Genomic DNA, 27838 nt, shown 5'->3' with positions numbered 1-27838 from the left:
TGTTCTGGTAAGACCATGATTTAATTACCTATGACACAGATACATTACATAATGGCTCCAAATTAATAGTCTAGCAAAGATTAAAGAAAAACAGATGAAAATTAATTTGTGAATCCTTAATTTAAGTGAGCTTCCGGCAAAACAAAAAATAAAATCAGGGGTTAGAATCGTTTCAAATTGTATGTCCAAAACTAGCACCCTTCACCATCTGTCTTTTATTCATTTTGCTGTGATACAACTAAAAAGGCCCATAAGTACTCCCCTGGGTCTCAGGTAACAGTCTTCCAAGAGCAAAATATCACTTTCTCTGTACAGTGAAAGCCGGCATTTGGATGGGCTGGATCGGGTGGACGGACTGAAACACTGGCTTCTTTCTCATTTCAGAGAGTGTTTTCACTGAAGGGAGCAGTTGATTCCTTTTGATGATCTGTAAGGCCAGCTGGGTATTACCTAAAAGACACTTCCCATTAAAAAAAAAAAAAAAAAAAAGGGAGCGAGCGTACAACAATACTACCACATCTAAAGCAAGTGAGGGGGTGAAAGATGTTCTGGAAGAGCAGGGCTCAGCCCTCTGCTATACACTGGAATCACATAATGCCTCCATCCCAGCCCCCAAAATTCGATTTGAGAGATCTCGGGTGTGACCTGTGTGACCTGGGCAAAGGGGTTTATTTTAAGCTCCGCAGTGATGCTCAGGGATGGCCCAGGTTGAAAATCCGGGCGGAGTGCACAGAAGGGACCTAGAACCGTGCACTGACACTGATCATGCCTTTGAGGAGGCCGAGGCCTGCCGGGTGCCAGGCACTCAACGCCCCTTCTTCAGCTATCAAGAGGGGAGACTGTAAGGATTTCCACGATCCACAAAAAGGTCTGACTTTCAACTCTATTTCTGTCTCTTCTCATTTCTCCCATTCACATATTTTTTTCTACTTCATGTTCTCTCTTACGTGGGACCCACAGACTTTCTTCCAGGGAGCCATGTTCTGGAGGTTATATATACTCCAGACGTATTACCGGTATTTAGGATTGCCTGGATACGTGGTCGGCAAACTGTGGCTCTCGAGCCACATGCAGCTCTTTGGCCCCTTGAGTGTGGCTCTTCCACAAAATACCACGACCTGAGCGAGTCTATTTTGAAGTGGCGTTAGAAAAAGTTTAAAAAATGTGGCTCTCAAAAGAAATTTCAATCGTCATACTGTTGATATTTGGCTTTGTTGACTAACGTGTTTGCCGACCACTGGCCTAGATAATTCTCAGCAAAAACTGGTTTACTGTGAAACTCTTTAATGATATCTGTGTTCAAAGTACTCAGATATACAAACCAGAGCCACTGGCATTCTGACTCATGATCTCAATTAGAGTCATTTGGCTGCCTAAGAGAAAAATTAATCAGTAGGAATTAATTATAATTATGTGTCAGAAGTTATGCTATTTTGCATTTTTACAGATAAAAGGAAATACACTTAACTTGCAAGAAGTAGGAGTCTGCAAAAATACCAAAAACTCCCTAGCTACATTTTTGTTTAGAAGAACCTGATGGGTAATATCTTCAAGGAAGGCAAAGTTCCAGTTTCAAAGAGAAAAAAGCAGACCCCAATATGAGGAGGAGGAAAGAATTCCTTACCGTTCTGCAGTTCCAGGTAGACTGCCAGTAAGATGGCTTCAGGGGGTATCTCTTTAGGATGGATCATTGAAGCCGCCTGTGCTCCAAACAAAAGAAGACCCTGGTGAACCAGCAGGGAAGATACAAACGCCCAAACAAACAAAAAACAGGACAAAAAGGATGCCAGCCTACCAATGGCAAGTTAGCAAACTTATTGAAGCTCATTCCCACATGACCTCCCAGGGACCACTATAGTTCTGTTCTGATGGCTCTCAGATGCCTTTGTCTTGACCCCATCAACAAAACCAGACACGTAATTTTTAAAAAAATATATTTTATTGATTTCTTTACAGAGAGGAAGGAAGAGAGATAGAGAACCAGAAACATTGATGAGAGAGAAACATCGACCAACTGCCAACATACATGCACTTGACCAGAATCGAACCCGGAACCCTTCAGTCCGCAGAATGACGCTCTATCCACTGAGCCAAACCGGTTTTGGCCAGACACATAATTTTTTTTTTTTAATATATTTTATTGATTTTTCACAGAGAGGAAAGGAGAGGGATAGAGAGCTAGAATCGATGAGAGAGATTCATCGACCAGTTGCCTCCTGCACACCCCCCACCGGGGATATGCCCTTGACCGGAATCGAACCTGGGACCTTTCAGTCAGCAGACCGACGCTCTATCCACTGAGCCAAACCGGTTTCGGCCAGACACGTAATTTTTAAAAAAATGTATATTTTATTGATTTGTAACGGAGAGGAAGGGAGAGGGATAGAGAGTTAGAAACATCGATGAGAGAGAAACATCGACTAGCTGCCTCCTGTACTTTCCCCACTGGGAACATGCCTGCAAGCAAGGTACAAGCCCCTGACCGGAATCGAACCCGGGACCCTTGAGTCCACAGGCCGACGCTTTATCCACTGAGCCAAACCAGTCAGGGCCAGACACGTAATTTTTAGTTGAATATTTATTTCCCTTGTCTAATCCACAGTGAGGCTCTTCAGAGGGGAAAGCCTTTCTGCCCCTTTGGCTGTCACTTGTCTGGGTTCCTCTATCTCCAGGCTATATTCAGTCAGACCCTCCTGACTCCACTCACCGGCCAAGTCTGCGATGGCTTTCCACCAGAGAGACACTGGTACTTAAGAGTAAAACCTGCATGCCCATTAGCCTTCCTATGTAACAGGTCAGCACTGTAACCTGCAAGTTGCCAATGTTAGCAACAGGAATTCAATCTTAAAAAGCTGGCGATATAGCCAAAACCAGTTTGGCTCAATGGATAGAGCGTCGGCTTGGGGACTGAAGGGACCTGGGTTCGATTCCGGTCAAGGACCTGTACCTTGGTTGCGGGCATATCCCCAGTAGGGGGTGTGCAAGAGGCAGCTGATTGATGACTCTCTTGTTTCTAACTCTCTAGCTCTCTCCCTTCCTCTCTGTACAAAATCAATAAAATATATATTAAAAAAAAAAAAAAAAAAAAAAAAGGGCCGGCGATACAGAAAGAAGCATATCACTATGCCTATCATATATCTTCTATTCTTAAGGACTAAACTACAATTTAGTCAAAATAATGTCTTGGCAACATGCTGTCCTTCCTCAGTTCCGAATCCATTACCAGCCAGCAGCTTCTCTCTGACCTGGACCTCGGAAAAGAAAACCTGGACTGCTCTGACAAAGGTGCTGAGGGCACAGGTTTATTTCCTCAGCCCTGGCCTCTCTGGGCTGCAGCTTTTCTGAAACTTACCACTGCCTTGTATTTCGCCAGTTTCAGAGAGGAAGGGAAAGGGAGAGAGAATCCTGCACGCGTGTGTGTCCCCCCCCCCCTCCCCGCTGGATTAAGCCCCCAACCGGGCAAGTGCCCTTGACTGGAGTCAAACCCAGGACCCTTCAGTCCGCAGGTTGACACTTTATCCACTGAGCCAAACCAGCCAGGGCAGGCCCATCTTTACTATATACAGGCAAGCTCACCATTACAGCATTTTGTGAATATTAAACTCCATTTTCCCTCCAACTGACTACTAACATTGGTCATTTGTTATTCTTTGCATTGACCATAGTCTGCAGCTTTATCTATTATGAGACTTAACGGTGTTTTGCTTACTCGCTGTTCAGAACGGTCAGGGGTGGGCAGGCAACCTCAGAAACACGTACTCAGGAGCCCTTTCCAACCCTTCACATCACTGTTCTGCCCTCCCAGGCACAGGGTGGGCCTCCCAATTAACAAAGGCCCAGCCACTGGATTAACCTAAAAACCCAGGGACCAAAACAAGCCCCCGTTCAGACCCCGAACCAGGCCGTGTGTCTCCAATGCGTGGCAGCCGCCAGGGCCACCTGCTGCATGAGAACCTGAGCTGGACCGTACACGCCGTAACTTTAGGTCAAAAGCCCTGCTTGCTGCTGTCCTCGGGGTCCAGCAGCACGTTCAGAGGGCTGTTAACCACTCCTGCCTGGCCACTGAGAACAGTGGAACCCTGGAACTCTTACCCATGTAACTCCTGTACTCAACTCCTAGAGAACAGGGAACGTGTTTCCCTGGATAGTCCATCACTTAGCTGTTCTGGTTTTGGATCAGAGATGCTGACCAGATGCCACTAAGTTGACCAAGCATCACTCCTGGATACTTTCTGCACGGTAAGCCCCAACACTGCTGGACGCACCAAGTGGCCTTCACGGGAAGGCATCTCCGAAGCCAACATATCCTGAGAGTAGGTTCAATTTCAGTTACTCTGACATCTGGGGATGTTGGCTCTCTCATGTGCTGCTGGTCAGTATGTCTCTTGGCACAAACTTTCCATATAAAAAATCTGTATACCCTCTGACTTTGTAATTCCCCTTTTTAAATAAGCCCTTATTTAGATGGTTTGCAATCTTTTTTTTTTTTTTTTAAATCCTCACCTGATATGTCTTTATTGATTTGAGAGAGAAAGGGAGGAAAAGAGAGGGAGAGAAAAGAGAGAGAGAGAGAGAGAGAGAGAGAGAGAGAGAGAGAGAGAGAGAGAAATGCTGATGTGAGAAACATTGCCCTGACCAGGGATCAAACCCGCAAACCTTGGGTATGTGCCCTGACCACGACCCTTCCGTGCACGGCCCAACATTCCAACCAAATAAGCCATACTGGCCAGGGCTGGTTTCCAATCTTTTGAAATTTAAATTATTAAAATCATCAGGAAAAAAAACTCTCCATTAAGTGCCAAGGTTCATTTTCTCTCTTTCCTAATCAAGTCCTAAGTTCATTTCAATACTGCTCCGTTGTTTACCTTGCATGAGTATCTCTAAGCGTGGGAGAGAATAGTCTAATGTTTAACAGACTCACCAGGAGCCTCAAACAAAACCACAGAGCCCACACTCCACACCTCTGCTGGCTGCTTTACAAGAGGCCGCCCCGCCCTCTCTGCTCACCTGGTGCAGACACTTGCGGGCTTTGTCGTACTCGCTCCTCAGGCAGTAGGCGCTGCCAAGGTTAAACAGCATCACGGTCCTGGCGGAGTTGACGGAACTAGGGTAGCACTGAGGGGCCCGCTTCCCAGCTGGGGAAAAAGAGCACAGACACTACTGGTGAGGAGGTCAGGCCCAGAGCCCGGGAGCAACCCAACCCGCTGCCCAAGAGCCGCTCCGAACAAAGCACAGCTCTGCCCCTCAGGCTGACAAACGAAGGACAGAGAGAGGGCTGGAGTCTCTACATCTTTGGGATGCAGGCCAGGCTACTTAAGTATTTACAAAACTTCTCACTTACAGGATTCCATTGCTTCATTTTCTCCTTTGTCTGATCCTGCAAAGACACGAAAATAAATCTCAGGAAGCAGAACAGCAGATTATATACCCCAAGAACCTAATTTTCTTTATGAAATGAAAATCCAAGGTCACGGCAATTGTATTTACTTCTCTTGTAGTAGAGGTTCTATTAAAAGACATCAAACTCGATCACTACCTACCACCCCATGCCTGAGTAATAACCTTAAATGAAGTGCATGCCAGTCTCCCTCCTTCAAAAAAACTTAGCCACGATTCAAAACTACACATCTAACACTATCGGACTTTTAAAAGTTAGAATTCAGACTACATGATAACCAACTGCCAGGTCTACTTAGCAAACAATTACTACACAAAGGCAGTGCAGCTAAAAATGTAGACAGACACCTAAAACTTCCTTCCCTTTACAACTGTGCCCTTAAATTTCCACACATCCTGAGTTACAACAGGAAGGAAGTGGAAATGGTGACCACTTCTGATCAAATGCGTCCTCATTAACCTTGGTCCTGCTCATTTGAAGAGATCCCTAAGGAGACATCAGTGACATTCTCCGGGTTCAAGTGAGTAATGGCATCAGATATTCTGTCCAGAGAGATGAGGGCTTCCGCAGCATATAAATGACCCAAAAACCTAAAATTAAAAAGAAAACAAAAAACGGATTTCAAACTGAAAAGGAGATCACCACAAAAATGCCCCATGTATAGTAAGAGTTGGAATATGTTACATATAGTCAAGTCCTTGAACTGATACCTAAGTTTATAAATGGATAATTAAGGGTCACTGAAATGTTATCTTAAAATATACAATAATTGCTCTGGCTGGTGTAGCTCACTTGGTAGGGTGCTGTCCCATGAACTGAGGGTGGCAGGTTTAATTCCTGGTCAGGGCACGTGCCTGGGCTGGGTTGAGAACGTGCAGGAGGCAACCGATCAATGTTTCTCTCTCTCTCCCTAAAAAACAATTTTAAAAATCTTTTTGATTTAAAAAAAAAAATATTTTATTGATATTTTACAGAGAGGAAGGGGAGAGATGGAGAGCCAGAAACGTCGATGAGAGAGAAACATCGACCAGCTGCCTCTTGCACACCCACCACTGGGGATGTGCCCGCAACCAAGGTACATGCCCTTGACTAGAATCGAACCTGGGACCTTTCAGTCCGCAGACCGTCGCTCTACCACTGAGCCAAACCGGCTTCGGCTTAAAAATCTTTTTGAAATATACAATAATTTTTATGTTAACTAAGTAGGAACAAATTACACATACCAATTAAGAAAGTTCAAAATTGGCAAATTGATGCTGTTCTATTTATACAGAAAGTAACATTAACAAAAGAAGGTAATGAGGCTCTAAAATGACCGGCAGGTCCAAGGAGGAATGCCCATCGAGTGAAGGCCCAGAACCAGATTGCTCCAGTCTCTGCTGCCAGGAAAGCCAAAACGCACCAGAGCGCCAGACCAGTTAGAGACCAGATGCCAGCTGCATCGACTCTACTTCCATTCTACAGGTTTCTGCTTTTCTGATCATCTATGTTATGCCCACTGGTGCCAGAGCAGATGCACATCTTCCTGGCTTACCATAGCCTGCTTCTTCTAGTCTCTTACCTTGAGCCATTTCCCCACGATGCCCTGCATGATTTCTCAAAATGAAAACATGCTTAGACATGTTACACCTTTGCTCAAAATCTTTTTTTAATTAAATTATTATCTGTGTACATATTTTACCATTGCCCCCCCCCCTCCATACATACCCACCCTCCCTACAGTTTCTTTGCTCAAAATCTTAATGATTTTTTTCTACATGAGAACAAAGCAGACAAAGCTAAACTTTTATAGATTTAAAGCTTCCACAGTTTGGTTCATCCAGTCAATATTCTTACTCCCCCAGAGATTCCCCTGTTCCTGCCAAACAGTGTCTTGGGCAGAGCACGCCCACTGTTTCCCTCCAGCCCCTGCCGTGGCCTTGCCTTCTGGGGCTCAAAGCTGGACCTCAACTCCACTAGCCATTATCTAACTCTGCCTTTTAAAGGGCCAGCTCAGGTCTCATCTCCTCTAGCTAACCTGCCTCAATTAGGGGTAAGGGGTGGAGGGTAGGGGAGGAAGGAAGGAACATACAACAAATGAAAAAATTTCACTATTAAACATGAAATATATGCCAGTTGCTTTCCCTTAATATATATTCATTCCACTGGGGGAGTGAAAAGAAGAAACATGCACCACAAACTAACTGAAAACCTCCCAGCAAACAAAGCAGGGACACACAGGGCAAGTCACACTTACTTAAGGGATCCTGACAGCTTGGGCTGCTGAAGAAGTTTGTCTGCATGATTCAAAGCCATAAGGTTATCACCCAAAGCCAGAGCCACGTACGCACTACAGGCCAGGATGGAGCATCTGCAACATAAAAGGAGAGGGCTGAAAACCCGAGTCACAAAACTGACAGTGGGTACATCTGTGAGATAGGAAAGAACGCCCTGGTTATGACTGTGACAATCTGGACACAGGAAAGCAGAGAGGAAGCCACAATACTAATGGAAAATAATTAGAATAATGTATAAAACTACGGTCTGAAGCACAGTATAGCTATTTCTCTAAATAAATCATCTTTGGCTTCCATCCAACTGACCACCTTTTCCAACAAATTAACCAAATAGAGTTATGAGATATATACACCGTATTTTTCGGACCATAAGACGCACCGGACCATAAGACGCACCAGTTTTTAGAGAAGGGAAATGAAGAAAAAAAGATTCTGAAACAAATAGTGTCCTAAAATATTTTATGTGCATTAAAACCCAACATCACAGTCATAAACACATGTAATCAACCCTGTAAAGTAAACAGCAGCATTTAGAACCATTTTAGAGCTAGGCAAGCACATAGAGACCACACAGAGCCGGGCAAGTAAAAAAACTTTTTTTTTAAAGTATATGTGTAGGCTATATTTGGACCATAAGACGCAGGGACTTTTCCCCCCCACTTCTGGGGGGAAAAAAGTGCGTCTTATGGTCCGAAAAATACGGGGTGTGTGTGTGTGTGTGTGTGTGTGTGTGTGTGTGTGTGTGTGTATATATATCCTGTAAAAAAATAATGTAGTTAATGGCTTATTGAGAACTTATTTCTATAGAACATTTCTTTTTTAAAAAATATATTTTATTGATTTTTTACAGAGAGGAAGGGAGAGGGATAGAGAGTTAGAAACATCAATGTGAGAGAAGCATTGATCAGCTGCCTCCTGCACACCCCCTACTGGGGATGTGCCTACAGCCATGGTACATGCCCTTGACTGGAATAGAATCTGGGACCCTTCAGTCCACAGGCCAACGCTCTATCCACTGAGCCAAACGGTTTAGGGCTACAGAAATAAAGCTATAGAAGCAGATGTTATTCTTCCTATATTTGAGATTTTGCTAAGAAACACAGTCCACTTACAAAAATCCATTAACTTAGCTACTGCAAAAGTGTCCTTCTCTGAGCCTATTAAGTAGTTTATAGTTCTTGCTAAGCCACATCAGAAAGAGTAACTAAAATAAATTTCAGTCATACAGATACTATTCTAAATGAATATTTAAGAAAAAAACCCAGGCTGAATAAATACATGTGAGAATTAAAAAATTAAGTTACACTTAATTTTGCTAAGTTGGGTTGGAAACCCAAATTTCTGTTTGGTTTTCTACTTAACGTGTGGCTCATTTAAAACAGCTCTAGCTGAAGACTTGACACTAATAGATCACTCGAATGTTAAACAACCGTTCCACAAAGCAATCTTAAAATAAACCCTTGTCAAATAGAAATGAAGTCTGAATGGCCGGCCACAAATGACCTGACTCAGATACAGGGTTTCGAGTTATGTTTACAGATTACAATACGTATGTATATCATTAAGTGCATTGGGGTTGTAATTTCGGTCTAAGGAAGGACGTAACCGTATCACCACTGAGTTTTCTAACACTCCGAAATCCTCTGACCGGAAACGGCCCTTTCTAGTGAAAGCCCAGCGGGGCCGGTTTGGAAGCACCCTGCCGTTTCCTCTCACTGGCTCGCTCCTGCTGCCGGAACCTCAGGAAACTATCTACTAAAGGAAAAGCAGCCCCTCAACTTCGAACAACACAGAAAAGAGACTGGTTCCAGAGAAGGGGACCAGTAAATTGAGATTGATGGCCTTAGGCTGCAATGGTATGGCCGAAAAACTGCCTAAGGCGGTTCCCTGTTTTACCCATGGAGAAACCGAGATCCAAGGTAATTAAATACCCTGTGCTCTAGCTTAGAGGGTGTGTGATTCGAGTCAGGCTAACAGGCAACACTGTGGACTCCCAACTCACTGCTCTCCCCAACCTCCTATCTCACTGCTTCTCCATCAAGTCCCAGGATTGCCCTAAAAATAAGGCAGAAAGATAAGATTACATTGGGATCTGTCTGTGTACATATTAACGTTGCATATACATGTATGTACCTGCTGTCTTTTTAAAAAGAGAACAATTTAACTCAAGTATTACAAGTGTAAGTATTCTTACTGAGCACGGAATTGAAAATCTGAGAGGAGAATTCAAGAGCAGGCAAGTAGTGCAATTTCCTGAGGGGTTTCCCTAACAAGCCTACTGTCAACATCCCTCTATCTCCCAGAGCTGTCCTCACTCGCAAGACCACCCAACGGCCCGGCCCTGGGGGATGCTCCTCCTGACAGAAGACTCACAGGCCCAAAGGAGGGACCCGCAGGCCACTTATCTCCCTTTTGGCTCCCCGCACGGGGAGATGAGGGAAATCTAATGTCCTCTGTTGGCCTACTTGCAGGTTTTATTTTACAATGGTGACGGACATTTAGTTATCAGCAATGCATGCATCGCTTTTGAAGAAGAAGGCAGACTTTTAGAGCCCTGGGTCAGGTGTTCCAGGGGCCTAAGAAGACCAACTCAGGGCCCACCACAGTCACAGAGCTCAACACCCATTTTCATTGGCGACTTGGCCGAAGATGGGGACAAAACAGAAGCTCCTGAAAAGCAGAAGCCCGCATCTTTTTTAAATATATTTTATTTATTTTGTACAGAGAAGGAGAGAGATAGTTAGAAACATCGATAAGAGAGAAACATATATAAGCTGCCTCTTGCACATCCCCCACTGGGGATATGCTCACAACCAAGGTACATGCCCTTGACCGAGATCGAACCTGGAACCCTTCAGTCCCCAAGCCAACGCTCTATCCATTGAGCCAAACCCGTTTTGGCAGAAGCCCACATCTTTTGTTGCCTCCACAAAGACAAGAGCAATTGCTCACCACCTGCGGCCAGTGTTTACGAGGTATTCACGGAAGTCCACTGCCTCAGTGTTTCCCATCGACTTCTCAGGCACCCGGGGCCACACCTGTCCTGTGGGTAGGTCGCCCTGCTGACCAAGCCCATCATCCTTCCTGGGTGTCAGGGGAGCCACCGCGAGGGCCCCGGGTCCCGGAGGCCAGGACAGCCTCCCCTCAGGCGGGCGCGCTGGGAAAAGTCTGCCTCGGCCTCTCCCGACGGTAGGGGGGCTATTACTGCTCCAGCCCACTGTCAAGCCCGCTCTGGGTCCAGAAATCAGTCATGTAAGATTCGCAGCAAGGATTCTGTTTCCCAGGAAGGCCAAACGATAATTACGTGCAAGGTAAAAGTCTGCTAACTTCTGCCCCTTTTCCCATGAGATACCATTATCAAATCACAATGGGAGTAAAGATTCTAATATTGTAATAAAACAAGCTTTTTAGGAAAGAAAACACACACTTAAATATGTAAATGCAAAATTTGAAGGATGGCTTTCTGATAAAAAAACAAAAACAAATACAAACACATTAGGATTAAGCAAGTTCCATTGCATGAAACGCAAAGTAACGTTTATGTCCCTCTTCTCTTGGTGCCTTACAGTGGCCTCAACTCACCTTTCCTCACCCTCTCACTCATCCTCCTTTTCCTCTGAGAAAACAGTCCTGTACTCTCCTGCACCGTTCCCACAGACCAGGGACCCTGGAAACATGCACGGCTTTATCTATAAGCCCCTGAGAACACACTTTACTTATGATAGCTGCTACTTAAAATACTGACACCGCTGCCCCCAGCCCCACTGCTTCCTCGAGTCACTGTCCAATCTGCTTACCAGCCCCTCAGCGGATCTGACAGGTCAGCAGACTGGAAGGACTGTACCTCAAGGAAGAGACACACTAGCTTCAGCGCACTATGGAGGATCTCACACAATCCCATTCTTTCCCCTGCACGCTGGAGAGCTGGCTCTAGGTCCACAGACTTTGGAAAAGAAAAGGAAAAGGAAAAAAACTCCTTTCCTTAAAGCACCAAATGACAGCGACAAGCTACACAAGATTGGGCATTAAAATCTGTCAAGCCATGTATTTTGTGCATTAAATATGTCTAAAGCACGTATCTGAAGTAGTTTAACGCTTATTAAAACGAGGTTAGAATGGGGAGGCGGGCGGAAATTCAGGAAGTCACCATTTGTCAAAGGAAAATAAATTCACTAAGTGATCTCATAGCAAACATTGTTTGAAAACTTAATTGCAAAAATCCAGTAAGAGAAATTCTTCCAAAAAACTGAATATAGTACTGGATTTTAAAACGTAAAAAAAAATAAATAAATAAACAAAAAAAATATAAACTGGTTTCCATTTATCTGTAACCATCTAGAAAATGGTAAACCTGTCAACTTTCAACTCTTAAGAAAATTCAAAAGTTAAATTAGGTTATGTTTTCCACTTCATATCTTCTGTAAACATTATGCTTTCCAATATTAGGTCTATGCAAAAACAAACAAACAAACAAATAAATCTTACTGACAAACACACCCAAATTAAAAACAAATAGAAGCCCAGTACAAAGAAGCTGAAAAAGTTTTTCGTTTTAACCAAATCTGGTATATTGGAGAACCCAGTCCACGCCAGGCTGCAAATAAAACGCATCAAGTCACAGACATTATACATGTGGACAGGGCACTCGCGGTGGCTCCCCTGACACCCAGGAAGGATGGGCTTGGTCAGCAGGGTGACCTGCCCACAGGACAGGCGTGGCCCCGGGTGCCTGAGAAGTCGATGGGAAACACTGAGGCAGTGGCCTTCCGTGAATACCTCGTAAACACTGGCCGCAGGTGGTGAGCAATTGCTCTTGTCTTTGTGGAGGCAACAAAAGATGTGGGCTTCTGCTTTTCAGGACCTTCTGTTTTGTCTCCGTTTTAAATATGATACAAGCTACAAGTTAGTTGAACCTCGAAAACCTTATCCTAAATGAAGAAGTCAGTCAGTCATAAAAGCCCACATATTGCCGAAACCGGTTTAGCTCAGTGGATAGAGCATCGGCCTGCAGAATGAAGGGTCCCAGGTTCGATTCTGGTCAGGGGCATGTGCGTTGGTTGCGGGCACATCCCCAGTGGGGGTGTGCAGGAGGCAGCTGATGGATGTTTCTCTCTCATTATTGATGTTTTTATCTCTTTCTCCCTTCTCCCTTCCTCTCTGAAATCAATAAAAATAAATTGATTTAATTAACTTAATATATATTTTTTTTATTGTTAAAAGTATTACATATGCCTCCTTTCCCCCCCATCAACCCCTTCCCAGTCACTTCCAGGACAAGCCCCCACCACCCCAGCGTCGGTGTCCACTGGTTATGCTAATATGCTTTAATTAAAAAGAAAAAAAAAAGAAAAAGAAAGAAAACCTTAAAAGTACACCCTTGTAATATAATCAATCAGTGCATAAGAAAATTATTGTCTCCAAATGCATGTGGCAGCATTAATAATTAAATCAAAACATATGGCCCAAATATCAATCCTGAGCAAGCTTCTACGTTCTAGATTCATTTGGACATTAGGCCTTTTAAAGATAAAAAATATTTCTAAAGAGATATTCAGCTAAAACTTGTGGCATGTGAGAAAACTGGCATAGCAAGAATATTACACATTTGTAGAAACCATATATCAACAATACAAACACTTCAAACCCAGCTCAAAAACCCTAGAGCAGCACTGGTCAGTAGAAATATTAACTGGAGCCATAAGTGTAACTTTAAAATTTCTAGTCAGCACATTTTTAAAAAGTAGAAAGAAACAGGCAAAATTTAATTGTATATATTTTAATTAACCCAATGTAATTAAAATATTTCAATATATAATCACTACTAGAATTACTGAGATAATTTGGGGGTAATAAGTTCTGAAATCTGGGTATCACCTATTTGAACAGCACACCTTATACAGCCACATTTCATGTGGTCAGTAGCCACATGTGATGAGTGGATCTGTACCGAATACTGTAGCCTTGGATCTAAGAAATATATGTTAAATACAAGTAGAGGAATTCTTTTTTTTTGTTTTTTTTGTTAAGAAACCAAGTTTTCCATGTCATGGCTCTTCATAAATAATGTGTAAAGGAAATTGACTTTTTATTGGTTAAATTATATTTCCCGAAAGAATTTATTTAGAATTATATTAATTTTCTAAAAACCTTAAAAAATTTTAAGTGAGGTATAATTTATATACATCAAAATGCACAATTTTTGCCCTAGCTAGTTGGGCTCAATGGATAGACCATCGGCCTGTGGACTGAAGGGTCCCAAGTTTGATTGTGGTCAAGAGCACATGCCTGGGTTGCAGGTTCAATCCCCAGTAGGGGGCGTGCAGAAGGCAACCAATCAATGATTCTCTCTCATCATTGATGTTTCCATCTCCCTCTCCCTCTCCCTTCTTCTCCGAAATAAAAATATATTTTAAAAATACACAATTTAGGACAATTATGTGAGACCATAATCAATAAAGTAAATAAATATATATATATATATATATTTTTAAAGGAGGTGCAAAGACTTAGGACAAAAAAATTTTTAGAGCTATCCTGGCATCTCTCAAACCTTATTCAAAAAGGGATCTTTTAAATATATTTTATTGATTTTATACAGAGAGGAAGGGAGAGAGATAGTTAGAAACATCGATGAGAGAGAGTCATCGATCAGCTGCCTCTTGCACACCCCCTACTGGGGATATTCCCGCAACCAAGGTACATGCCCTTGACCGGAATCGAACCTGGGACCCCTCAGTCCCCAAGCCGACGCTCTATCCATTGAGCCAAACCGGTCCCAGCCAAAAAGGGATCTTTTAAATCAATTTCTTTGAGAAAAAAATATGTTCTTCCTTTGTATAAAAGTACAATTTTGCAATTAAATTTTATTTCTCTTAAAAAAAATACACAATTTTAAGTATATGGCTTGATGAAGGTATATATATATATATATATATATATATATATATATATATATATAATATGTTTGTGTGTGTATAACATATATATTAACATATAGAACATTTCTGTCATCCCAGAATGATTCCTTCCAGTCAATTTCTCAACCACTGTTCTAATTTCTATCAATATAAATTATTTTGTATAGTTTTGTCCATCATATAAATGATATAAATGGAACTATATAGTATGTACCTTATACCAAATAAAAAAAGAAACACAAATATTTGAGATTCAAATCATGTTAACTTGGGCATCAGTAATTTCTTTCCTTTTTTATTACTGAGAGTACTACAATAGATAGAATAAATCACACATTTAATTATCTATTGTCTTATGAATGGATAGCTGGGTTATTTTCTAGTTTTTGTATATCATGAGTAAAGCTGTTATAAAATTCTTGTGTGGGCAAGTTTTCATTTCTCTTGTCTAAATACCTAGAAATAGAATAATCTTTTTTATTTTAAAAACTTAAAAATCAGAGCATTTATTTAATTCAAGGCTGCAGAATACGTCTATGTGTTTTCCTAACTGAATGAAACTGATGGCTTTGCAGAGCTTTGTTCGGGAACTGAAGCAATATTCTTACAGTGTCAACACACACACACACACACACTCTAGCAGCCCGGTGCACGAAATTCATGCACAGGGGTGAGAGTTGGGGGAGGAGGGGCCTCAGTCTGGCCTGCACCCTCTCAAATCCAAGATCCCTTGGGGGATGTCCCACTGCCAACAGGGATTGGGCCTAAACCAGCAGTTGGACTCCCCTCTCGCAATCTGGGACCACTGGCTCCCAACTGCCTGCCTGCCCAATTGCCCCTAATCACTTCTGCCTCCTGGCCTGATGTCCCCAACTACCCCCCTGCCAGACTGATCACCCCCGAACTGCTCCCCTGCTGGCCTGACTGCCCCCTAACTGCCCTCCCCTGCTGGCCTGATTGCCCCTGACCACCTAGGCCTTGGCCCCTGCCACCGTGGCTTTGTCCGGAAGGTGTCTGGTCTAATTAGCATATTACCCTTTTATTAGTAAATACACACATACACACACACATTTATACAATACCTTTCTTGATCAATTATATTAGTACCTCTAAGTTCATCTGAGCCTCACAATTAAACTATTCAATTTTGGAAACATTTCCCTGGTTTGGGGCCAAATTTCTGTTTTAATTATAAGACTACTTTTCTGAAACCTACCTTGATTTTATAATATGGAATCTCTCAACTAATTCATGAGTCATATGCCTTCTGAAAACATACTTGTAACCTGGTTAGAGTGAGTATTTTTTGGAGCCATTTTCCTTTATGTACAAAAGAAAGAAAAAAAAAGGAAAATACTCAAAATGTTGTGAACCCATACCGTAAGAAGTGGACATCAGAACGGTCATGATAATTTACTGCTTATTAGTTATGCTGGAAACAGGAAATGAGGTTTTGCATTGGTGTCTTGGGTATTAGAGAACACAAGGGGTCAAAAATAATAGTCCATAAAAACTAAACTATTCACTAGTCACACACATTTCCAATCACATACAAGAATTCAGGACAGAAATAGATGAAACCTCTAAGAATTCACAATCCTAACAGAACCAATGTGCTCCTTCCCTCTACAGAAGACAGCTGGCTCCTGCCACAGATCTGCCCTTGATTGAACCCGACTGCACTGTGAGCTTTCATGGCCTTAAAAATTACGACACTAATCTTTCACGACTCCTTCCCTGCACCATTTGTCTCCACATTACCGTGACTACTGTCTTGCATAGCAGTCCTTTTTATAAATTTACCCTAAGGCTCCTTCCATCTTGTTCCATTTCCTTTCTCCCATCTGCTCCATAAGAAAGAAAGGTTAATATAAACCGAACCCACAGCCGTCTCACTTTATGACGATGAAACTCCCTATGGAGATCCTTCTCCCCTTTCCACAAAAATAGGGACGTAATTTTATTTTCTCTGAAAGTCACCAATCCTCCTGCTAGGTAAGACATATGGAAAGCAAAGAATTATGCCTTGAGAAGTACAAAGCTCTTTGAGAAGTGTGCCACCCTGCACATACCCTTTTCTTTAATGCCATTTTCAGAATATAAAGTTAATTCGTACAGTTCTGCAGCTGTTCAATCGTTATGGGAAAATATACTTCTTAAGTTACATGCAAAAATTAAGAATCCTAAAATGAGTATTCATTCAAATAAATCTGCAGAAATTAAATCAAGTTTCAAAATAGTTTCAAATACCTTCTTCTTTAAGTAGACCCCTATAGATTGTGTAAAATGATATTCACTGAAGCACTATTTATAATAGCAAAGACTGAAACATTATAAGTAGCCAAATATAGAGGAATGTTAAATAAATTGTGATACTATATAATGCAATGTTATGCACCCATTAGAAAGAATGAAACAGAGATTTGTACCAATATCAAACAATAAGATACACATAAAGTCAAATGGGAAAAATAGGAATAGAGAAGTATAAACATTAGGCAATTGCTAGTTAAAAACCCCACCATGCTGGAACTGACCTATCCCAAACCGACTCAGAAATAGAAAATGTGAATAAAACTCATTCTGTTGAAGAATTTGAATTCATTATAAAAAATTCACCACAGAGAAAACCCTAAGCCAGATGGTGCCACTGGTGAATTCTAGCAAATAGTTGAGAAAAACATAAACTCTTTCAGAAAACAAGAGGAAAGCAGCGCTTCCCAATTCATTTATATGTTCAGCCTGAAACCAAAACCTGACCAAAGACATTACAAGAAAAGTGTGAACCAATCTTCCTTGTGAACATAGAAGCAAATATTCCTAACAAAATATTAACAAACTGACTGCAATAATTTACAAAAAGGGAAACATATTCTGATTAATAGTGTTTGACATAAGACTGAAAGGTTAGCTTAACATCTGACATTCGATCAATGTAATTCATAATCTTAAAAGGATAAGAGAGATTAAACACTATGTGCTCATTTCAGTAAGTGCAATATTTATTTTGTTTGGATACTCACTTTAAGTTTTCTAATTCCTGTTTTCTTAATGGAGAAGAAGGTGGAGCTGGAATGAATTTATCTCCTTCATGACTTTTACTGCTAAAATAAAGAAGGACTCATAATTATAAAAAGTAATAAATAAACAATTAAATGTAAAATTTTGGGGTTTTTTTGTGAGGAAGTACAAAAAGAGGCAAAACAATGAAATATGCTTATAATTTGGTATCATTGATTTAAGATATATTGTTTATTAGTTTCTTTCCCCCATCACATAATACTTTTTTAAAAAACCTCTAATTTAAAACATTATCTCCACCATACAAAAAAACCCACTTCAAGATTTTCACACATTTCTCATTCTTCTGATGGACCTTTTATCAGCTATGGTAAAACATAACCCCTTCAGCCAAAACCGGTTAGGCTCAGTGGATAGAGCGTCGGTCTGCGGACTGAAAGGTCCCAGGTTCGATTCCGGTCAAGGGCATGTACGTTGGTTTTGGGCACATCCCCGGTAGGGGGTGTGCAAGAGGCAGCTGGTCGATGTTTCTCTCTCATCGACGTTTCTAGCTCTCTATCGTTCTCCCTTCCTCTCTATAAAATATCAATAAAATATATTTAAAAAAAAAAAAAAAAAAAAAAAGTCCTGAAGGGATTCTGCCGAGGAGATTCAACGGGATTAGAATACCTGCAAGTTTCACTGCTTTCGCTGCTCTCCGTGTTCCCACCTAATGGATTATTGTTTTTAGATCCATTTTCCTGCTTCAGATCCTGCTGTTCTTCGGGTAACAGCAACAAGGCATTTCTGAGACAAATGGCTGCAAACTCCATACTGGCTACAGGAATGGCTGAAGACTGTCCATCACTTAAAAGGACAAAATCAAATTAGCTACGTAAATAACAAAACAAATAGTATTTTCCCAGTATCAGAAATATAACCAATATAAGTATAAATGAAAACTCTTGACCTGTGATAGGTAGAAATATTAATATGAGCAGTTATAAGGGAATGCTAAAAGCTCAAATTGTAAATACCAGGTGCAAAAAGTATATAGATTGCAAGTGTACATACATTATACCCATTACTGTTAATGGATTAGAGGAGTTATCAATAAGAAAAATTGTAATGAGGGCCAATACAGGTATAATCAGAACTGGGAACAAGGGAAGGAAGATTTCCATACTTGATCCTTGTTTTGGTGGATCTTTACCTTTAAAAAATTCCTTTATCAGGTTTTGCAAGAGCAGCATTATTTTTTTTTGTCTTATGATTTTGTTGAGATTTTATATAACTTTATTTGCTTTGATATCAAACTAAACTGAAACTAAATAGGCTTTATTAGGAAAACATAAAATGTGAAAATGAGTAACAATTTTGAAGTTGTGTAGGAAAGTGATGTGCTATATCAAGTCCTTAAAAAAAAAAAAAATCTGCATCATAGTTGAAATAAATAAATACCAAAATATTGTGTGCTAGATACCGTGTTTCCCCGAAAATAAGACCTACTTACAGGTTTCCTTCTGAGTGAAATATAAGGCATCCCCCCAAAAATAAGGCCTCCCTAAGGCTAAACATGAGAGATTTGGTCCACTGATTCTGAAAGAAATGGAGTCACAAGAAATTCACCAGGAAATTCAGGAATTGGATTATGACATTATATCCAGAAGATGATGACATGATTGTCATTGAATAAATGAGTAAATTCTTGATATTGTAGGATTCACAGTTTGTCTGGTTTGTGTTGACAATTACCGTACTACCGCACCGTATACAGGTAATAAATTTCCTTTACTTTCATTTAACAATAAATGTGTACCGTATTCTTCTTCATGGAAAAATAAGACATCGCCTGAAAATAAGACCTAGTGCATCTTTGGGAGCAAAAATTAATATTAGACACTGTCTTATTTTGGGGGAAACAGGATACTATTCTAAAACTTTGGGAAAACTTTTAAATGGTAGTGAACAAATTTTATTTTGGGGGGGAAAGAGCAGAGTAGTATTTTTTTTTTTTTAATAAAACTTAATTACTTTAGAAATATTAACAACTCCAAATTGGAATCTTTATACAAGATAAAGACATTCATATTTAAAGATTTTTTTTACATGTGATGAATTTATATTGGTTTGGACGTTTTATGCATTAGTACTTTTTTCTCCTACTAAAAGAATTCGCTTCAGGGACTATGAGAAAATTACCTAAAAGTTAACAATGACACTAACAAAAAGGAAACATCGAGATGCCCTCTTCTGGACATTCTGAATAATGGCACTGACTATAGACCAGGGCTTCTTAGGCCATCAGTAATTTGAGCTCCCAGGAATGTAACAAACCAAAGTCACATGTCAGGTAACATTCACTATTGCAGCTATTGTGAAATAGTCATAAAACTTTGTTTCAAGGTGGTTCCTCCTATGAAATATAAGTTTAAACACATACACTTTCTCTTTGCAAATACTTACTTATACACTGTGTTCTGTATGGACTGTGAGGCCAGAACGATCTTACGATGATAGCCTTGGCCAATGATAGACTGTACAATTCCTTTTTTACTGGGAAGACCTTTAGTTTCTTGTTCAGAAGTCTACAAAATGCAAATAATTTCTAATTAATTTAATGGAACTGTAAAACAGGATATGAAAAATGACCCACTACCTTTCCAGTTACTTTAAGAAAGTTCTTTAAAAAAACACACACATATATTGACTTTTTACAGAGAGGAAGAGAGAGGGATAAAGTTAGAAACATCGATGAGGGAGAAACATCAATCAACTGCCTCCTGCACACCTCACACTGGGGATGCACCCACAACCAAGGTACATGCTCTTGACTGGAATCGAACCCGGGACCCTTCAGTCTGCAGGCTGATGATGCTCCATCCACTGAGCCCAACCAGTTAGGGCAAGAAAGTTCTTAAGATGCATCAGTGTGGAGTGTGTGGTGATACAGGAATTATATTCAGTACTGAAGAAAAGAGTACATGGGGCTGAAAGTCTGTGGCATATGCTGTGTTTCATTAATATGAGGTTTGAGGTAGCTCTAAGGAAGAAAGGCAATTTAAGAATGACTCCAGCATGCATTTAGAATAATTTATTTAGGACATTCTACCCCCGAGGCACCATGCTGCATATTACAGACACTTTGATCTCAGAGTAAAAAAAAAAAAAAGAGAATCACAGAAACACAGTGAAGAAGAAAAGGGGGCAGCTACACTTCTAAAACACAGATTTTTTTCTCCTTCTTTCCTTCCTCCCTTCCTTCCTTCTTTGATTAAGGTATTACATATGTGTCCTTATCCCCCCATTACCCCTGTAGCGGGTGGTAGTTAAAAAAATGGGGTGATAGAGACATCTGGTAATTCTGATAGAACCTGCCTTCCCCCCTCCCACTGAACACTCCTCACTTGAGATACAAAGGCTTCCACTCAGTGCCGTATGGAGATAATCTAGGCGTGGGCACCGATGTTAACTTGGTCTATTTCTCTTAGACGCTGTGGACAAATGTGTATCAGAGGGGAACAGCCTGGTAATTGGGATCTCTGAACCAATTACTGAATCAAAATAAAGCCTCGGGCCCAGCTGGTGGGGTTTAGTGGTTGAGTGTCAACCTATGAACCAGGAGGTCACGGTTTGACTCCGGTAGAGGCACATGCCCGGGTTGCAGGCTCGATCCCGAGTGTGGAGTGTGCAGAAGACAGCTGATCAATGATTCTCTCTCATCATGTATGTTTCTACCTCTCTCCCCCTCTCTGAAATCAATAAAAATATATATTTTAAAATAAACACTAGTAAAAATAAAGCCCCGGGAATGCAGTATAATGCAGTCCCCTCCACACTCACTAGGTTAACAACCTGGCGCGCACACCATTCCCACACCCACAGATGACATGGCCCCTGCCCAGCAGCTAGCTGACAACTGTTCCAACGGGTATGACCTTGTTGGCTTCAACTCTTTAATGTGAGTGCTGATACCTGTTGCCATACTTACCAAGAACCAGAATGTTAAATGATTTTCTGACCTAAATTTTTTTGTCCAGCTATTAAAGAAGAGAAGACTCTATAAATTCCCTGAGAGTTAAAAAGGGGATGAAGTCTTGTAGGTTCCCAAGTATTTTTTGCTTTCCACGTAACAGTGTGTGTGGGGAGGGTATGAGGAGGGGGGAGGGGAGAGGAGGAGATGGGTGGAGAGTAAGGGTTCAAAAAAGGTACCCAGGCAGCACTCACCCCCTTATTGGCAGCGATGCAGCATTCAGCCAGCCGCAGCCAGAGGCGGGGATTGGCGTGATAGACCTGAACAGCTTCGATTAGGCACTCGAAGGCAGCAAGAGGCCTTCCGATGTGAAGAAGCTGAATTCCGCAGTTATACAGCAGCTCGTATCTCTTGTTGGTCAGCAATGTACACATGGGTCTTCCTGAAAATTTTTTGCCTAATGATAAAAATTAGGTGGGAATCAATCCTTAGATTCAAAAGAAGTTACTTAGAGGAAAACATTCATTTCACTAAGTACTTAAACATTACCCTGTTTAATACCACTGACCCCAATGTGAGGTTTACTAGCTCTCACCAACGATGATCTCCAGCCCCAATCCCACAAGTACTGGCCAGAGTCACCTCCGCTGTCTGTGTTGCCAACAAGTGAGAAGCAACCCAGGCCACACATGCTCCAGGAAGGCAAAGAAGTGAGAGGACCCACTCTCATTCCTTTGAATCTTACACATTTTAGAGTCTGTAAAGATTCCAGTCTTTTTACTTTAAGTTTGGTTAATTAAATTATTGTCATGTACTTTTGATTAACCAGAAGTATTCAGCTAATGTTACAGTGTTACAGGATTTTACTGTGGCAACAAAAGTTAATGTGCTATACCTATGATAACTGTCATTCACTCACTCATTCAGAGTTTCACAAACCACAGTAAGACTATTAATGCTTTTGGATACATTTTTCATCAAATAATTTTTAAAAATACAAAGCTAAATGATTGCTTGATTTTAAGCATTTAAAATCAATAATCTATTATATATAATATGATTATTAAAGGAATAAATTTCAGTAATTTCTTAAAGATTGCCAGTTGCTGCCAACAGTACCACATGTGAAACGCTGAAAAGAAGCTATAACATTAGTTTGGCCCAATCAAGAAATCTTAGAAAATTACTTTGTTTGTTAACATTACCCATATGGGGTTACTGATTTTCAAATCTATAAAAAAAAGGGGGGGGGGATTAAAAATACTGAATTTTAAATCTATGAAAAAAAGGGGAATTAAAATGTCTTTGATAATTACTCTTAAATCCTTGCTAATCAAATATCTACTAAAAACCCCCACAGTCAGACTTGCTGGGCAGGATCAGTGATAACTGGAGATGTCCTCATGCAGTAAAATATATACTGTTTCCCCCGAAAAGGGCATACCTGGGTCAGTGTTGCCTGCACTGAGCTGTGCACAGACATTGTCATTCTCCTGTAGGGCTTTTTTAAAGTAGAAAATTCCCAAATTGTGCTTGCTCATGGCAAAATGAATGCAACCAAGATTATTCCAGAACATACATCGCAAGCATTCACCTGTGAAAAACACAAATAAGTTTGTCCACAAATTTTTTTTTTTTTTTTTTTTTTACCCTGAGTTTTCTTTTTTTTTTTTTTTTTTTAAATAAATTTTTATTGTTCATATTATTACAAGTGTTCCTTTCCCCCCCTTCCCACCCCACCCTCTGCCCTTTCCCCACTCCCCATTGTCCTCATCCATAGGTGCACAGTTTATGTTCAGTCTCTTCCCACATTCCCCTCTCCCCTTTTCCCCAAGAATCATCAGTTCACTCCCCTTCCATACCTCTGATTCTATTATATTCAACAGTTAATATTGTTCATCAGATTTTTTTTTTAAATTTCCTTGGTTTTTAGATTCACTTGTTGATAGTTATGTATTTGTTGTTCATAATTTTTATCTTTATTTACTTTCTCTTCTGAAAGAACCCCCTTCAGCAGTTCATATAATTCTGGTTTGGTGGTGATGAACTCCTTTAGCTTTTTTTTATTAGTGAAGCTCTTTATCTGACCTTCGATTCTGAGTGATAGCTTTGCTGGGTAGAGTATTTTTGGCTGTAGGTTCTTGCTATTCATCACCCTGAATATTTCTTGCCATTCCCGTCTGGCCTGCATGGTTTCTGTTGAGAAATCAGCTGACAATCGTATAGGTGCTCCTTTATAGGTAACCACCTGCTTAGCTCTTGCTGCTTTTAATATTCTCTCTTTGTCCTTTGCTCTTGGAATCTTAATTATGATTTGTCTTGGTGTGGTCCTCTTTGGATTCCTCTTATTTGGAGTTCTGTGTGCTTCCTGGACTTGTAAGTCCAATTCTTTCCCCAGGTGGGGGAAGTTTTCTGTCACTATTTCTTTGAGTATGTTTTCGATATCTTGCTCTCTCTCATCTTCTGGGACCCCCATGATTCTGATGTTGGATCGTTTGAAGTTGTCCCAGAGGTTTCTTACATTATCTTCAATTTTCTGGATTCTCTTGCCTTCTAGCTTCTGCAGAGGAGTGTCTTCTGGCTCTTTATGTTCCAAATCTTTGACTTGATTCTTGCGATCTTCTATTCTGTTTTTAGGACTCTGTAGAATATTTTTTATTTCAGACAATGTATTCTTTATTTCTTGTTGATCCCTTAGCATTTCTTGTTGATCCCTTTTCATATCCTCATAGGTCTCATTTATTTTATCGGCCTTTTCTAGGAGTCTCTTGAAAAACCCTATAAGTGTGGTTTTGAACTCTATATCCAGTCTCTTTTTGTCCTCCATTTCTTTCGTTTGTGATCTATTTGGTTTAGGCATTTTCGCAGGCAGCTTTCCTGATGGGGTGGGGTTTCAGGGTGGAGCCTACAGCCTTGGCTTCCGTCAGCCCCGCCCTATGCGACTCCTGAGACTCAGGGTCCTTCAGTACTTGTTGCAAGCGCCTCTGAGAGAAAGGTGCCCTCGATTTTCGCCTGCTACCAAACAATGTAAGCTCTCCCGCAATGGGCCCGAAACTGGGGTTCAGTTCAGTTGGAAGTGGAGTTGGAGGTGGCGTTCAGAGCAGTCTGGAGCCTGTCTCCTTCCCGCCAGGGCAGTCCTACGGCACAGCCGGCCGGCCCTTCTCTGCGCGCTGTGTGCGCGCCTCTGGGACCTCCTTTCGCTGCTTCCCCGAGTACCGCCTTACAGCCCAGCTCACTCTGGATGAGCCTGGGTCCCCAGGGTCTGGCCTAGAACGGGGGTTCAGAGCAGTTGGGGGCCCAGCACAGTCGGAGTGTTTATCTCCTTCCCGCTAGGGAACGCCAGCCAGGCACTCGGCCTCCCTCCTCTCCGGCTCCGTCCTCTCCGCGCGCCGTGTGTCTCCGTACCTTGGGCTTTTACAGCTCCTCCGCGCTTCCTTCTGGTTTTCTCCTTGCTTCTCGTTGTAGAATTTCCAGTCAGTTGACTTTCCTGTAGTTCTGGGTAATGTCCATTTTATATTTTAGTTGTATTTTATTGAAATTGTTGCCTGTGGCTGCGGCTAGGTGCCTACCCGAGCAGCCATCTTGGATTCTCTCTGTCCACAAATTTTACTGTTGATGTACATCATACAAGAATTGGGCTTGCCTTAGCCAGTTTGTCTCAGTGGATAGAGGGTCCCAGATTTGATTCTGGCCAAGGGCACATGCCTGGGTTGCAGGCTTGAACCCCAATAGGGGACATGCAGGAGGCAGCCAATCGAAGATCCTCTCTTATCATTGATGTTTCAATCTCTCTCTCTACCTCTTCCTTCCTCTCTGAAATCAATAAAGAAATATATATATATTTTAAAAATTGGGCTTATCTAACATGAGTTAATTCTATATGCAATTCCACATAGTCCCTATAGAACTGTTTATAAGGCATTTGAAACTTAGGAAACATCTGAACACCAAAAGAAAAGTTTATATATGGGAAGCAAATTAACAGTTTTAGAATCAATAGTTTCTCCGCAGCTTGGCTCCCTTTTGCAGTGCTTGGCTTCTTTCTAAGCTATCTTCAATCTTTGCTCTGGCCTGGGCATGCAAATTAACCACTATCTTGGTTTGGGTTAATTTGCATACCCACCCTGATTGGTTTGTGGGCATAGCAAAGATATAGTCAATTTGCAATTTGTTTCCCTTTTATTAGGTAGGATATTTCCTATTAAATGATGGTAACTGTTGACTAGTCAACAACATGCCCTACTCCCAACTCCATTTTAGAGATTGCCAATATCAATTCTGAAATCTGTGCCAAGACAATCCTAAGCAAATTTTCTCAAAGCATATTATCTGCTTAGTCTGAGAGATCATTTCAGTGATTGGGTGCTAATGGGCCCCCGAGGGGAAGCCATGACAATAAAAACATCAAAAATTAAAATTTAGCAGAATTAGAAATGGGTATACGGGGGTATGGGGGAACAAGGACAGATAGATGGGGGGAACGGGGATGCAAGCAACAAAGGGCAGAAGAGCCAGGAAGAAAATATAAAAGTTTCACCATTTTCTTTTACCTGTTTTCAAGAATCCTGGATGTTCAGCAATGTTTGAACTATTTAATAGCTTCACAGCTTTTCGATAATTGCCTCTTAAGTACTCAAAATTGCTTTTAAGAAACAGAGAGGGTGCAGACTGTAAAGAAAACATCAGTTATTTATAATTTGTTTTTAACTGTTCAATGAGATCACAATCACACTGATGTGCTGGCCTGTGTTCAAAGGCATAAATGAATCAGTTAAGCCATGGTCACCAAAATGAGGCTCTCTCCCCCTTAAGTGTTCCCGGACTCAGGGGTAACAACTATTTCTTGCATTACAACCATTTATTTTTCTGTTTGCCTTTCCCTATGACTATGATATCTTTTAAGGCAGGGATCATGCTTTTATTTTTTAATCTCAAAAAAAAAAAAAAAGTTTCATAAATGACTGGCTGGCTACGTAAGCCTTACCCCTCCTCTTAGGTCTAGGCTATAATTGTTCTCAAAAATCACTTGAGTACTGACCCACTGGCTAATGTGAATCCTGCTTGGGATTTTCTAAGGTCAATTTTCCTGAACTATTCCTACTACAAACCATATCTTGTCATGATTTAATACTTAAAAAAATTTTTTTTTAAATTGATTTCAGAGAGGAAGGGAGAAGGAGGAAGAGATAGAAACATAGTGGTGAGAGAATAATTGATTGGCCGCCTCCTGTATGTCGCCTACTGGGGACTGAGCCTGTAACCTTGGCATGTGCCCTGACTGGGAATTGAACCATAATCTCTTGGTTCATAGGTTGATGCTCAACCACTGAGAGACTCTGGCCAGGCATGATTTTATACTTTTAATTAATATCCTAAAAGCCTCAAGATTTTTCACTTCTGTCCTTCCCACTACCATCTTAAAAAATATTTCTCAGTGGGGGGCGGGGATGAAGGGGGAGGTAGGAAGGAGTAATTATCTCTCAAATACTAGCACTGGTCACACTGAAGGCATTGTCAGGCCAAAGATCATTTGGAAGGGGCAGGTTTGCTGTACAACTTGAGTGTTAATCTTGAGTTAAAGTTTTCAGTATAATCTAAAAAAATCCTAATATCTAATAACAATGGGTGTTTATGTAAATTATGATAAACAACTCACAGAATACTGGTTAGCTATTTAAAATGGTGGTTTGGCCCTAGCCGGTTTGGCTCAATGGATATAGCGTCAAACTAGGGACTGAAGGGTTCCAGGTTCGATTCTGTTCAAGGGCACATGCCTGGGTTGTGAGCTTGATCCCCAATGTGGGACATGCAGGAGGCAACCAATCAATGAGTCTCTCTTATCATTGATGTTTCCATCTCTCCCTCTCTTCTTCTCTGAAATCAATAAAAAGATTTTTTTTAAAAATGGTGGTTTGGCCGAAACTGGTTTGGCTCAGTGGATAGAGCGTTGGTCTGCAGGTTGAAAGGTCCCAGGTTCGATTCCGGTTAAGGGCATGTACATTGGTTGCGGGCACATCCCCGGTAGGGGGTGTGCAAGAGGCAGCTGGTCGATGTTTCTCTCTCATTGATGTTTCTAGCTCTCTACCTCTCTCCCTTCCTCTCTGTAAAAAATCAATAAAATATATTTAAAAAAGAAAATGGTGGTTTGAAGGCTACATACCAAGGAGAAATGCTTGTGATAATTTTAAGTCAGAAACATATTGCATTAAATCGTGGTAGACACAGTACGATCACCACTTCATAGTTCACTATCAGACTAAGAAATTATTTAAAA

General features: G+C 41.1%; 1 protein-coding gene across 3 annotated transcripts in view; it reads right to left on the bottom strand.

The window, feature by feature from the left end:
- The window catches only part of CNOT10 (CCR4-NOT transcription complex subunit 10), a 48762-nt gene continuing 20924 nt past the window's right edge, over positions 1-27838 (bottom strand). For 2 of the 3 annotated variants that reach the window (XM_084902207.1, XM_084902208.1), the window contains exons 8-19: positions 26115-26232; positions 23009-23158; positions 21819-22021; positions 20058-20179; positions 18282-18458; positions 17615-17695; positions 7635-7748; positions 5858-5988; positions 5342-5377; positions 5008-5135; positions 1625-1700; positions 1-450 (exon numbers count right to left, since the gene is read on the bottom strand). In XM_084902207.1, the coding sequence (XP_084758333.1) occupies positions 299-450; positions 1625-1700; positions 5008-5135; positions 5342-5377; positions 5858-5988; positions 7635-7748; positions 17615-17695; positions 18282-18458; positions 20058-20179; positions 21819-22021; positions 23009-23158; positions 26115-26232 (1488 nt within the window). In that variant the 3' untranslated portion in view covers positions 1-298. The remainder of the gene's footprint in view (positions 451-1624; positions 1701-5007; positions 5136-5341; positions 5378-5857; positions 5989-7634; positions 7749-17614; positions 17696-18281; positions 18459-20057; positions 20180-21818; positions 22022-23008; positions 23159-26114; positions 26233-27838) is intronic. The other variant, XM_084902209.1, reaches the window with a different exon arrangement.

The sequence above is a fragment of the Pipistrellus hanaki genome (genome assembly GCF_964339955.1).
Source record: "Pipistrellus hanaki genome assembly, chromosome: 13".
Lineage (NCBI taxonomy): Eukaryota > Metazoa > Chordata > Mammalia > Chiroptera > Vespertilionidae > Pipistrellus > Pipistrellus hanaki.
This window is presented reverse-complemented; position numbering and strand designations above follow the sequence as displayed.